This window comes from Seriola aureovittata, chromosome 22, assembly GCF_021018895.1.
Source record: "Seriola aureovittata isolate HTS-2021-v1 ecotype China chromosome 22, ASM2101889v1, whole genome shotgun sequence".
Classification (NCBI taxonomy): domain Eukaryota; kingdom Metazoa; phylum Chordata; class Actinopteri; order Carangiformes; family Carangidae; genus Seriola; species Seriola aureovittata.
Genome location: NC_079385.1, coordinates 10,435,463 through 10,448,695, shown reverse-complemented (window position 1 = coordinate 10,448,695; position 13,233 = coordinate 10,435,463). Strand labels below are relative to the sequence as shown.

The following is a 13,233-nucleotide window of genomic DNA, read 5'->3' as shown; positions in this document are numbered from 1 at the left end:
TTATGTCCACAGAGAAGGGTCAGGGTTTCCTATTTATTCAGTGGCTACGATGTGTGACAAAAACAACAAATACACTGCCCACGCGGTCAGAGGAATGTCTTGTATAAAAAGGTGTATTTGTTAGGTTTGTACAGCACTCTCCAGCTGAAAGTTGCATATACAGTGAAATTGGCCATAAGAATTACTTTTGCTGCCTAATGTTTTGGTTGCAAACAAGCTGAGTAAGCACAGTTGTGTTTCTTGATTTTATTTGCCACATGGGGCGCCCGGACCCTCACAGGGAGGGGAGGAGCAGGCTCTGCGGCTGGTCGCGGTCTGTTCTTTCAAATTCTTGCTTTGTAAAAGTGGCACATGGCAGCTTTTGGTTCAAGGGTTTAATTTATATTCAAAGACCACTTTCTTCTTTCACTTTATGATTGCTTGAGGCGTTTTGATGAGTTGCATTTGTTTGACGTGTTTGCGATCTTGTGTGGTCTGTTGCACACTCCTCTGATTTCTACGACTACAGCGCCACCATTGTGTTTTATTCTAATTTGAATCATACCATTCATTAATTTCCTGCAGATTTGTGTTCTGCAAGAGATCTCAGGAGACAGGAACAACCACCAGCATCTCAATCCGTTTGTGTTTTTCCTGAGTCAGTATAGGCAGATTCTGCAGAAAAAAAGCAGACATCAATCTGGAGAAGATAAAGGAAGACGAATGCTTCTCCAACTTTCTTTCAGCTCCTCCAGTTTTCACATCTGGTTCTCTGGGTGTAAAAAATGCCACTTCAAAGCTGCCATCATTGCAGCTGTTACTTCCCCGGGGCGACAAACATTTTGTTTTTTGTTTCACTGTTGCAATTCAGAAGAAACAGAAATGATGATTTCTGAATTTGTGCAGAGAATTCACGCTTGGTTTCTTTTATGTGGGCTCTTTATACTTTGTTGCTCTCTCATCTTCTGCCTTTCGTCCCCCTCTTTATCCTTTTATCTTCTTAAAAGGCACTAAAACACGACTCCTCTGAAATAGCATCCGCTGTCAACACCCTAAACTGAAAGATTGTCTGTGTCCATGATTGAGACCAAGTTAGCTCCCAGATTTACATGAGGAACTGAATGCATCTATAAAATGGAGAGCTAATGCCCTTCGGAGAAAAGCCATCCTTCACAGAGAATCGACAAGCCAAAGCCACACAAGGCAGCGTCTGTGTTGTATAAATGCTCGAGGAAGCTTTTCGCATATTTTCCTAATTATTATTTTTTTTCTACAGTAGGACTTTTGAATCGATTCTTTATCTGAGTTTTTCTCACAGGCTGGTTCTCTCACCCATCTCTCCGCATCATTTCTATGCCCGATAATAACTCTCTCTGTCCTGCTTCCTTCTAATCCATGCCCCCACCGCGAACGCGATGTGCGATTATTGCCTAATATATTGCAGCTGTTTTGCATGATATTCAGCGCATGGTCTTCTGTGCTTTTGATTTGCAAGGACACCCATGTAGTTCGACTGTAAGTTGAAACCAGTTGAGGATTAGTGTCTTTTCATTTCGTTGTTTTCACTTCGCTGGACTCCAGCATTAGTGTTTTCATTAGTTGCATTGGTTGTATTAGCTGTCAATCACAGTGCAAATCTAATCACGGGTAGATTATAATAAATTGATCATTTCATGTTATTTTTTCTCTAGCCCCTTTGGGTCCGTTCAATGATCTTAAACACTTACAGATGCTGGCACAGTTTGGTGTGCTGTGGTATGATATGGCCTGAAGAACTTTGGGCCAACTAATGCAATATATAATCAAAAGCATATTACATTCTTCAAGTTGACTCTTATAAATTATTTCTCAAGACCCTCTGTCTCTCTGAGATTATGTGGAGTCGCTTGAGAAAATCAGAGCGTTGCTGTTCTCTCCATGTTCCATAATGAATTACCTCTCCGGCCACAAGAGAAAACAACTGATTAGGGTTCCACAAAGCAATCTTTTTTTCTGTCTGCCCCTTACTGACACCCTACCTAAAGCCCCCTGTGCAATGTGTATGTGCCCTGTTGCTTCCAAGTTCTCATTAAATTCACTGCAAACTGTACTCCTATGTTGGAAAAACTCTTTAACTTGTGATTTGTTTGTAGTAATTTGATATCACAAAATTTTATTAGGAACATTTATAATGTGAACACAATATAAATGAAAATAATAAAGCTCATAAAACTGTGGTTTGACACAGGGCTTCTCTATAAGAAATACAAAACAAGCTAAACTTCCTTGGTTCATATTGTACTTAAAAGGTTCCCTGTGGGGAATTTGACCATCAGTAGCACAATGAAGCAAAGTTTTTATGGGTGGGTCTTTGCCCTGAACAGTTGGTGGCGGTAACGCTCCAACAAACATAAAAATACACCAACAAAAGGCCATGAAGAAGAAGACTGCGCGAAAGCAACCACGATGTAAGCAATGTAGAATATAACGCACAAAAGAAAAATCCATAGAACACATTTGTTAGACCTCAAGGATGCAGGAAATGCTGAATGTAAACATAACATTTGATTTCTTTACAAGACAACCACAGGGCACCTTTAAGTGTCAAATGGCCAAAACCAAAGGAAATGTTCTGGACCTAGGGCTTTTGAGGGCCCTCTTGGCCTGGGGTCCCAATGCAGGTGTACACTTTGTCTGCTTGGTAAATCCAGTCTTGGCCAGGAACATGCCATGTAATGCAGCTGCAGGGCTGGCAGCTTTAAAAATCTAATTAACTTCAGCCAGCTCCAGCCACTCTGATGAATTAAATATCAGAATGACAATGATCTAAAAATACAGTGATTAAGTGAAAGGACATTTTGGAGAGGGTTGAAGTGTCTGGATGTGGAACAAATGGGGAACATGGTTTTCTTTCACATGGGATTGAAAAGAAAGCAGGCAGCATGAAATGGGTGGAAACATACTCTGATCTCTAGGTCTATGAACCCTATATTTTGTTCTTGTTGATCTCTTTCTCCCTGTTTTTGTCCCCAGTCTGCATGTCTCCCTTTCTCTGGTTAAAAGATGGTTTCTCTGAGGTGAACCACAGCAGATTTCAGGCTCCACACCATGCTTACTGGAGATCAATGCGATACAGAGTGGTCAGAGTTAATAAGGGAGCTCTTGAGGCTCTGTTTCTCAAGGATGGAATGTGGACTTTAGTCTGTGGTAGTATCAAAATATGCCTTCAAATTACTTCTATTTATGTGCGCTCTATCCAATGGACACATTGTTGAACTCCAAAATTGTATTCATTCTGGATTAGTTCTGATAGTGAAGCTATTATTCAAAATAAAAGATTTTACACACCTTATTGCCACGATGTAATATTTTCAGTGTTTGGAAATACAGATCCTGAAAACCAGTGAAATTACTCTTTAGATGTATATTTTTTCAACATATGGCACATTTCTGGTTTATTTTACTTGTAAGGGACCATATAGCTACAATAAATGTAGATGTGACCATCAGATGTATTGCACCGGAGTTACTTTTAAGCTAATTTAGCCAACATTACAAATGTAAAGCTTGGAGCAGTGATAATGTTAACAAAGGCCACATGAAGTGAGCTGTGAGAGATGTGAGAACGAGAAATGACGTGTCCAAATCTATCAACAGGTAGCATGAATTAAGTAGGCCATTCCACTAACGTTAGCATAATAGATTATAGATCATAATGAAAAGAAGTACCGTTGGCTCAAGAATAGTAATGTTAGCATAAAAAGGGTAACGTCAGTATGACAAAGGTAACATTAGCATTAAAAAGTAACATTAGCATAAAAAGGTAACATTTGCTTAACAAAATTAACATTAGGTTAAAGAAAAGTTACGTTAGTATATATGAAATTACTGATTAAACTCCCCTCATTCTGCCTGATATGTTATATTAGTGCAAAATCAACTTTTTTCCCTCTCCACACATGATGCTGCTCAGAAACCCGTCTACAGGGTGGTTTTGTTTTGGCCTAGTTTTAGACTTTGCCTTCGAGACTGTGCTCATAAGGTCAAGAAATCATAGGTTTCAGAAGTACCACAAAACCTCCATATAAACTTCAGGCCATTTGAAATGGCAACTGAAAAGTGACTCATGTACTGTATATGGTGTGTTGGCTGCTACCCAGTCACACTCACACCCGCATGCATGATATTATGTCAGGCTCTCCCTGGACGTCCTGGCGCACAGTCATTGGGCAGTTAGTCAGCAGGAAAAATGTATCTTCCATGATGTCATTTGAGCGAGACACAGAGGTAGAGAGCATGAATGAAAAAAAGACAACAGTATCAAACATCACGCTATACAATAGGAGGATTAAGCTGCAGACTCTGCCAGATGCCAAGTAATTTTGCAGTAGTTTGGGAACTGTACCGATGTTCGACTTCTGGGCTTTAGACTTTTCCAAAGACGTTTTTCAGGCAGAGGCAAAGAGGTCACTGAAAACAGACCATGAGTTACTGAGAATTTCCAGAGAAACCAATTGTTATGCTAGGTGGTTGTCTCCACTGTCCAGCCTAAGATTTATAGGGATTTTGCCTTCCCAAAGCACTCAGTCCTGGGACTCATGCTCTGTTATTTATTCATTTTTTTGGTTTGTAGAAAGAGAAAAAAAGATTATGTGTGCAAAAAATAAAATCAAACTTTTTTTTTTCAAAGAGCCTCTTAGGGAGTGCCTTTGGGAACTATAACAAAATCAAGGATTGCATATTTGTGTTTGTAACTATGTTAGCAAAGATGACACTTGTTCCCATGCGTGAACAAACAGATCAAAATTTTGGGAAATATACATGATCACCTTCATGTATGGAGCCAGATGAGATGATTGATACCACTGTTACACCTTCAACAGCCAATTAGCCTAGCTTAGCATAAAAATCTGGAAGCAAGAACTAACTATAAAGCTCACAAATTATTTATCGTATTTAAGTATCTCATCTTTTAACATGACATAATGTGACAAGATGTGTTAATCTATGTGCTTCGTTGTGAGTTTCCAGTGTTCGTGCTAAGCTGCTGACTGTCACTGTGAGTTAAAGCAGTAAGGCAGGAAACCGTGTTTTTTTGTTTTTTTTCAAAAACGTAGCATGACTTAACCCCTCTACACTATCAGCATAAGGGAGTACATGACACTGTAATAGTGTAATTGTGAAATCATATAAACAAAGATGTCAGCATGTTTAGAAAAGGCTTTACCTCTGCCTCTATATCTTCTGCCGGAATGATGACAGAGATTTATCTATATTGCATAAAGCCCAAACATAACTCACATGAAAAAAACCCAGAGCCTAGAAACACACGGAAACTTGACACTTCTCTTGTTAAACATAAATGATAGAATAGATCCCAACCATGTTCAGGCTATTGAAAATAGTAAACAGGATATTATCACTTAGGTTGCATATGTCTTCATGTTAGACAAGCAACTCTACTGTATATAGCCTACTGTCCTTCCTTGGAAACCATTATACTTCTAGTCTTACATGCAGTTTAGCAGGTGGAGTTCAAGTGACTTCACATGAAATATAGTTAAACTGAGGAAGGCAAATATGAACAAATTCACAGCTACCTATTTGCTACCATACAGCACATCTAGTGCCTTAAATTGTTAAGAATAGACTTAAAGAAATGACTCCTCCTGTCAAGTCTGGGGAGTGGATCCAAACCACAAAATTCACTGCACTACGCGCAGCTGACCCACAGAGTAATCATGTCAACACTGTAAAAGTAGAATTAACTGCTCTCCTTTCTACTGTCCAAACAGTATGAAACATATTGCACCATCTGCTCCAAACAGATTCAGTATTAATGCTCTAACAAAATATATTTGCAGATGTAGCTGTATATTTCACCTTTTGCAAAAATGAGAATAAATAATGGCACCACTGAAAGACATTTCATGGAATGAATGGTGAGAAAACGAGGGATAAACAACCAGACCACTGACATTTTTTTTCCCCGTAACTCGTAACTTATGTGTTCATATACATCATCAGCAGTGCTAACCCATTGCCTCTGGAGTAGGATACAGTATATAGATAAATGTCCAGATTAATGTTCTGCACAGCTTCTAAATCATGGAAATAGTTTAACTCTATCCATTTAAACTATGTTAATACTGCTGTGTATTAAGTACATTTGTTACACTAATGCATTGCCTATATGTGTTTTACTTATAAGGGGACCTCCATAAGATGTTTTGATGAATGACTGACTCAATTGCTGCAGTAAGTAAGTGTAGCCTGGCACTTTGACTTAAAGCAGGTGCTATAATTTAGACGCCAAAGAATAAATGATGAAATCCCACAAAAATGTAACAGGTAATTGTCCAGATTAAATCTTGGTAGTAATGAAGCACAAAGCACTTTCTTCTTCTTCTCCTTCTTTTTTCTTTGGACAGAAAAATTCAAGAGGGACAGATGTTCACATGTGCTCCAAAGTAATGACTCCAGCAGATTCAGAGGAAAAAAAAAAAAAAAATCAGTCCAAGACCAGTAATGACTGAATGATTTTCACTTTTCCTGACATGTTCACTCTCTTTCTCACTCCCTTCATTCAGCAGTCCACTCTGTAGAGGCGCGTAGCAGATGTTAAAGTAGGAAAGAGCCTAACACTTTATCTAAAAGATTTGCTCCATTAAAAATTACAAGATACCCCTGATATAATGAGTTCCTGGCAAAACATTTAGCTCCAGGAAGCAATGCTAATCAAGCTGATAAAGAGGAGAATAGCTCTTTCTAGCTTTGCCTCAGCTTTTTCTTACCCAGAGGAACATACTGTCGGTCCACCAGGTCACAGACACCACTTGCCCAGTCCTAACCCACTGTCACAGCTGAGGACACAGTGCAGGAGATTATCCTCATTAGACTGTAAAACACACCGCAGACCACAGATGTATCTCTCTTGCACAGAGAGGGTTTGTTTTTTGGCTCAAAAAGTTTGAAGTCTGACTGATTTCTCAAAGGGAAGCCTGGGAATTTGAGTCTGATGTTTGTGCCAGAATTTTTCCCCCAGCTTTGCCTCATCTGAAAATCTGCTTGGACAAAGTTGCAGACATATGTAGTACACCTAAGGCAGGATGGGATTCCCTTTGGACTTCTGAGAAGAAAGTTCTCACTGTGGACGACTGAGTGCTTGTAATGTAAAACTTCACGGCCTCCAAAAAGGTCTTTTTCTGCATTTGCTGCACACTTCATCAGCTACCACTGCAACACACTGAACAATAATAACACATTTCCTAAGTGTATTGGTGGTGTATGTGCATGCTGTCGTGTGTGTGCCAGTCTGTGTGCAATTATATTATCTCAGTTGGTGATTTATGGCAACATGCCTTCATGATAACCTGCCCCAACATCTGTGGCAGTAAAGTGTGTGCATAAAGACTGCAACATCTGCACTATAAAAATGTCCTTAAGCATTCTTCTGTGTAAATAAATACACGCAGGAAACCGGTCCACATGCATGTATGCATGTATGCATGAATGCTCAAACGCACGCATATCGTACACAACTTTTTTCCCCTAAATTGAGGAAATAAAGCAGTCAGAGTAAAGATCGTTTGATTATGTCTCAGTCAGTATACACTGTCTAAACGCGCTTCAGTTTCCTCTCACAACCATTTTTGCAAACTGCTGCAAAAACAATCACCCATGTTCGTTTCGATGATACAGGTTGCAGGGACCAACTACTGAACTATACCATCATTCAAAATCCATAAAAATGTTTTGACTCCAAAAACGTTTTGATCCGACAGCCAAAAATCCCAGAAGTTGAAGTTGTGCAATAACGATCTTAACATGAATCTGGTTCTATTTATTATCTGCGGAGAAGATCCACATATCAAGATTAAAGCTCTTCTCTGTTGTGTTTATCTTTGGGATAAAAATTTGTTGGCAGTGACAGATCTTTATTATAAATGTCCCAGCACTGTGGTGGCGTTATAGCAATTGTGAAATGTGCTTCAAGCGTGGGACTTTGATTTAAAGCTCCAGAGAGGATCTACTGTCGAGATGGGAATATGTGGGAAATGGCTGTTTCATACATTAGAGTTTTCAAAGACACTCTTACGGGGGGGAAAAGGTGTTTGTGTGTGTGTGTGTGTGTGTGTGTGAGGCTGGGAACACAACACTGGAAAAGAGCGGAAACACTCTTCCCTGGCACAGAAGTGAAATAGTGTTAGCCATGCTGTCACACTCGCCTCAATTTTGAAAACGCAAAAACACACAACCCACACAACATCTTGAAAAATGTATAAAGATGCAGACAGATTGGATTTCCAGCTGATTCTGAGACTGGGTCCTCTGTACATCTGCCTCAATCCTTTAAAACTATCAACAGGCATACATGAACGCATCTTTATTTGTTGTGTTATAAATACTTGCATTGAATTTCATTCTGTCAATTTGAAATATTATCTTCTTTTGAGTATTAAGTTTAACCTTTTACGCTCCTGCGCTTTCTCTCTCCTCTCAACACTCTTGCTACCTTCCATCTGCCCTCAGAGTGGAAGACCTTATGTTTGTCTTGTCTTTCTCCCCCTGCAGATTTGAACCACATCCCGTCTGACCTGCCATCTGACATAGTGAAGATGGATCTGTCCAGTAACAGTATCAAACATCTCAGGCCCAAACAGTTCCTGCTGTCCAAAGACCTCAAGCTGCTCAACCTTAGCGGCAACAGCCTGCACAGTATAGACACAGGTAACAAAAGAGCACCACCCTCTGTAACCTCACACACACCTGAGAACATATATCTGGGTTCTTTGAGATACTTCTTTCTGATTGGCTAGCAGGTGTTTGTTAAAATCACATAACAGGGACACGCAAATATACATGTCAAAAGACTAAAAACTACTGTTTTAACATTACTTGTGTTTCTGCTACATTGCCATATAACTTTAATAATGAAATGAGCTGAACTGAAACAAACTAGTGGTTCATAACCTGGGTGTCAAGATCCCTACCAGGGGTTTCAACATAAATCTGAGGCTCCTGAGTTGATCACATAATAGAAGTAGGAGTGGGAGAAAATCTTTTTCCTCTCATCTTGGGATTTTTCTTGTGAATTTTACATCTGAACAGTCATTTTTATTGAATTGAAGCAATACCACAAAAAAAAAAAAAGACAGGCAGACTCATTACTTTCTCCAGACTTATGATGTTTTGGGTCCTGTCTTCCTGCCCAGGAGGGAAATCCTTCACAAAACCTTGTAGTTTTATTCATTACCCTGCAACACATGTTGCAATCTACTGAAGCTCACCCTCTAAAACTAAAAACTGAAAGTACACTCTGTGTTACTCTGAGAGCTTGTGATAGCCAGTGACATATGGTCTCACTCATGGCTGTTCCTCCTTATTCATTTTTTTTTTTTATTCAGTAAAATAAAAAATGATTATAATCATTTTCATGTGGTTGTTTATTTAGGCTTTTCATGTGGAGGATGGCCAGACAGGGAAAGAAAAATGAATGAACACAAAGGCCCTGGCATGCTGGGGTTATTATTAATACTGTAGATGCGTTTTTTGGTTTTATTTTTTTGTAGTAGCAGTCTCTCATTGTTTTGGCCAAATCTTGTGCCAGATTGTTGCGGCTTTTCTAGGCAGGACAACACTGAAATCAACAAAACAATAAAATTTTGAGTTACAGGAAAGTACAGTATGTCTGAAGGTCAATTCTCTGCACATGCCCTGTGACTAATAACTTGACATTTTAAGGAATTGTGGGGACTCAAACTTCGTGGAACTCCAAACTCTGCAGAAAAACATTTCTTAATATGCTTCCCTGTTGTAAGTGAAGCAACAATGAAGGAACATCTAATAGTGTGACTTATGCAACAGTCATATCTGTAGTCATGGTGACTCAAGACTTGAAAATTGTGTTTATTTGTTATGGAGACTTGTAGGCAAGATTGGCCCAGATCCGGGCAAACCCTGGGGGGTGAGGGGTAAAACCTTAATTTATCACGTCCGTCAGATGATAAATTAAGCAGCACTGGACTGGATGTTTTCATGCCATTCAGCCTGTTTCTTTGTTGGCACTGAGAATTTTAAAGCATGTACATTAAAAGCTGGAAAAGTTAATGACAGGTTTCAAAGCATTAACCTCAGTGGGAGCTGCGTTGTATGGTTCTGCGATCCTGGTGGGAGTGCTCATTTAAATACTTGGAGATTACTCTCTTTGCTTGAATTCATTCCGTGACAAGAACATTGACAGTAGTCTCAAAGGACGGTTTGAAAGAGCAGATGGAAAGAACAGTAATGGAAGAACTGACATGTCGCAGAGGGAAGCATGGTCATTATAACACTTATTTGCTTTCTCTCATGTCTGTACTGTAAATATGAAGCCAGACACAGCAGCCAATTAGCCTAGCTTAGCTTAGCTTAGCTTAGCTTAGTTTATTTTAGCTTAGCACAAAGGCGGAAAAGAGGGAAATGGCTAACCTAGCTGGCTCTGTCCAACGGTTGCAAAATTAGCATTTAGCAAACAAATGACACATAATGTATAAAGTCTAGAGGTGCTGGCAACAATGTGAGCAGGCATTATCTCATGCTGACTGTAGGACAAGAGGCCAAAATTGGAAAAGCAAGCAGATGACACCTGCCTGGGAAAATACCATGAAAGTAGTCCACACTGGGTAAACTACACCGACCTAATCTGGGAGAGTCAGCCTCCTCCGTCCCCTCATACAGCTCCCTCTGTCTGTGTCATCTTCAGGGTCAAATGATGAAATAGCAGTAACTTATCTGTTAAAATGTTAAAAAAAAGTTCCCTGGTGTCCATTTTTCCTGTTCTTTCATGTCTCTCTCAGCGATGCCTTTATTCTCACCATATTTGTCTACCTCTATATGTTCCTCACGCTCCCGTCCTCCTCTTCTTCTTTTCCTCCTCCCCTCCTCTCTTCCGCCCTGTAAAGATCAAAGCTGGGCCCAAGGCTAGTGGACAGCGTGAAACAGTCTCCACTGTCCCATTACTCCTACTCAAACACAGAAACACAGACTGCTTACAATGTCTGGAACCTCTTAAGGACGTCAACAGTCACCTTTTTAACTCAGGTTAGTTAGATTTTGATGATCCTGACGTCAAGCTGAGTTCACGTCAATATAAGGAGAGCTCTATAAGAGACAACTGTGTCTTATTATCAAAATGATGACAATTCAGGTCAATTGGTTTTCTGTTCAACTATTCCACCACTGTACGCTTCCAAAATGAGCAACTAGCCCTGTGAAGAAAGTGGAGCATTTAGCTGCTAAAGAGCCAGATATTTCCCTCAGGAGTTGGTGGAGACCAAAAAAAAAAAGCAAAAAAAGAGACTGGAGATTGGAGTTACATTCACCAGGGAGCCAGACACACAACTCCAAATGAATTCTAATGTTACTTTGTGTCTGCAGGATGTGCAAATAAGCAGCTGTTTGCTAACAAGTACACCACAACAACTTTATTAGGTGATAATAATGCAGCTTGTTGTGTTGCCCCTGGAAGGCCCCAAAAAATGTATTCAGACAGCAGTATGAGCTGCCACCTCATTTTCTTTTCTTTTCCCTTCTCCCCCCTCGCCAGCTGCATTCGCAGGCCTGCTGTACCTCCGTGAGCTTGACCTGTCCAACAACAGCCTCCATTACTTCCAGTATGGTGTCCTGGAAGACCTCTACTTCCTACGGCAGCTCTCGCTGGGCAACAACCCATGGATCTGCGACTACAACATCCACTACCTGATCTACTGGCTTAAGCACCACCCCGGTGTCTTTTACAGTGGCCTGATCTGCTCAGAGCCGCAGGAGTTCAGGGGCTGGCGTGTCGAGGATTACGTCAAGACCTACAACGGGGAATGTCCCAAGGATAAACAAACGGGAGGGACGGATAAAGGACAGGGAGGACAAGGAGGGTCGGACAATGAGGCGCAGGAGGTGGGGGAGACGGATGAGGACCAGGGTGAGCTTTTGCCTCGGCCCTTGAGAGAGAAGTTCAACAAGTTTGAGATCATCCGGCTGAGTTAGAGAGGAGGTGGATCAGTGGACAGGTGTTGGTTTAGTTTGGAGGGAAATTTACGAAATACGCCACAAGGCGGTCTGTGGACAGGCTAAAGAATGGATTACTAAAGGTAGACTCAGTGATTCAATGTTCAAATAAAAATGTGATAAGAAGAAGTACAAATTTGGGATAAAAAAAAAAACGTATTTTGGGCTTAATTTGATTTGATGTCTTTTTAAACGTTTCCCAGTTTGTGTGGATGACAACAGAACATTAGTCACAGTGTCATATTGCTAAGTTTACCTTTAAACAAAACGTTAAGGAAATGCTGTTTGAGCTTTGTTTTATCTTTTTTTTTTTTTTTTTTTTGGCAGAACATTCTCAATCCAGTCTGTATCAGATCTAATAACCCCAACAAAAATGTCTCTGTATTTCCCCACACAGTGAACTGCAGGTGCTCTCTTTTTTTTCTACTACAGTAATTTCAATATTGAGTTCAGGATAAACTAGTAGTTTTTGGTCCTTTTTTTCATAATTGATGTATGATATTGTCTACCTGTTTTCTGGAAATAAAATCGGGTTTATTTTTTCTGAAAACGTGTTTTACTAAGTCATACAGAGATGTGATTGAAGACAAACAGGTAGGTAGGTGAACTTTGTTGGCCGCCGGTTGGCCGCCGTATCATGGGAAGCAGATGTATCGCATCATCAGTGACTCACTGGTCTGGTGAGGACATGAAAGTTCCATATACTTTACTGGGAATCTGCCGAGTGCCAACTAATCATAACATACCAAATCTTATCAGACTTCAACAAACAGTAGGCCTAATGATGATGGAAACTTTGAGTCTGTCCCTGCCAGACTTTTGCTTCAGACATTACATGAACCCTGGTGAAGCTGTGTGGATGATGTTTGTTTTTTTTTGGAAGCTAATTGCCGTGTTCCCTCTCTGACACTTATATATTTTGTGTCCTGAGATGTGGTTAAACCGGAATACTGCCACCGAAGGTGTGAAACACAGACCACATTAGAAGTTAAGTTTATATACTGGATGGGAACCCTGTCAGCTTAGTTACTTAAGTTTGGCTGTTGTGTTTGCAGGAAGTCGGCTTGGCGTAGTTCAGACTTGAGAATTGATTAGACTTTTTCCTTTCTTTGTTTACTGTGTTGCATGTAAACTTAGAGCAGTCGCAGATGTTTCAAGTTAGGTTGATCTTTATTGTCTCGGGAAATGAGCATCCAACCTGCAGTTCTGAATTCATGTGTGAGGGCAGAG

The 13,233-nt window shown here is 40.2% G+C and overlaps 1 protein-coding gene across 1 annotated transcript in view; it reads left to right on the top strand.

Annotated features, from left to right (window-relative positions):
* lrrc17 (leucine rich repeat containing 17) overlaps positions 1-13,233 on the top strand; it is a 25,309-nt gene extending 12,076 nt beyond the window's left edge. The window contains exons 4-5 of the mRNA XM_056367998.1: positions 8,533-8,688; positions 11,546-13,233. Of these exons, the coding sequence (XP_056223973.1) occupies positions 8,533-8,688; positions 11,546-11,982 (593 nt within the window). The 3' untranslated portion in view covers positions 11,983-13,233. The remainder of the gene's footprint in view (positions 1-8,532; positions 8,689-11,545) is intronic.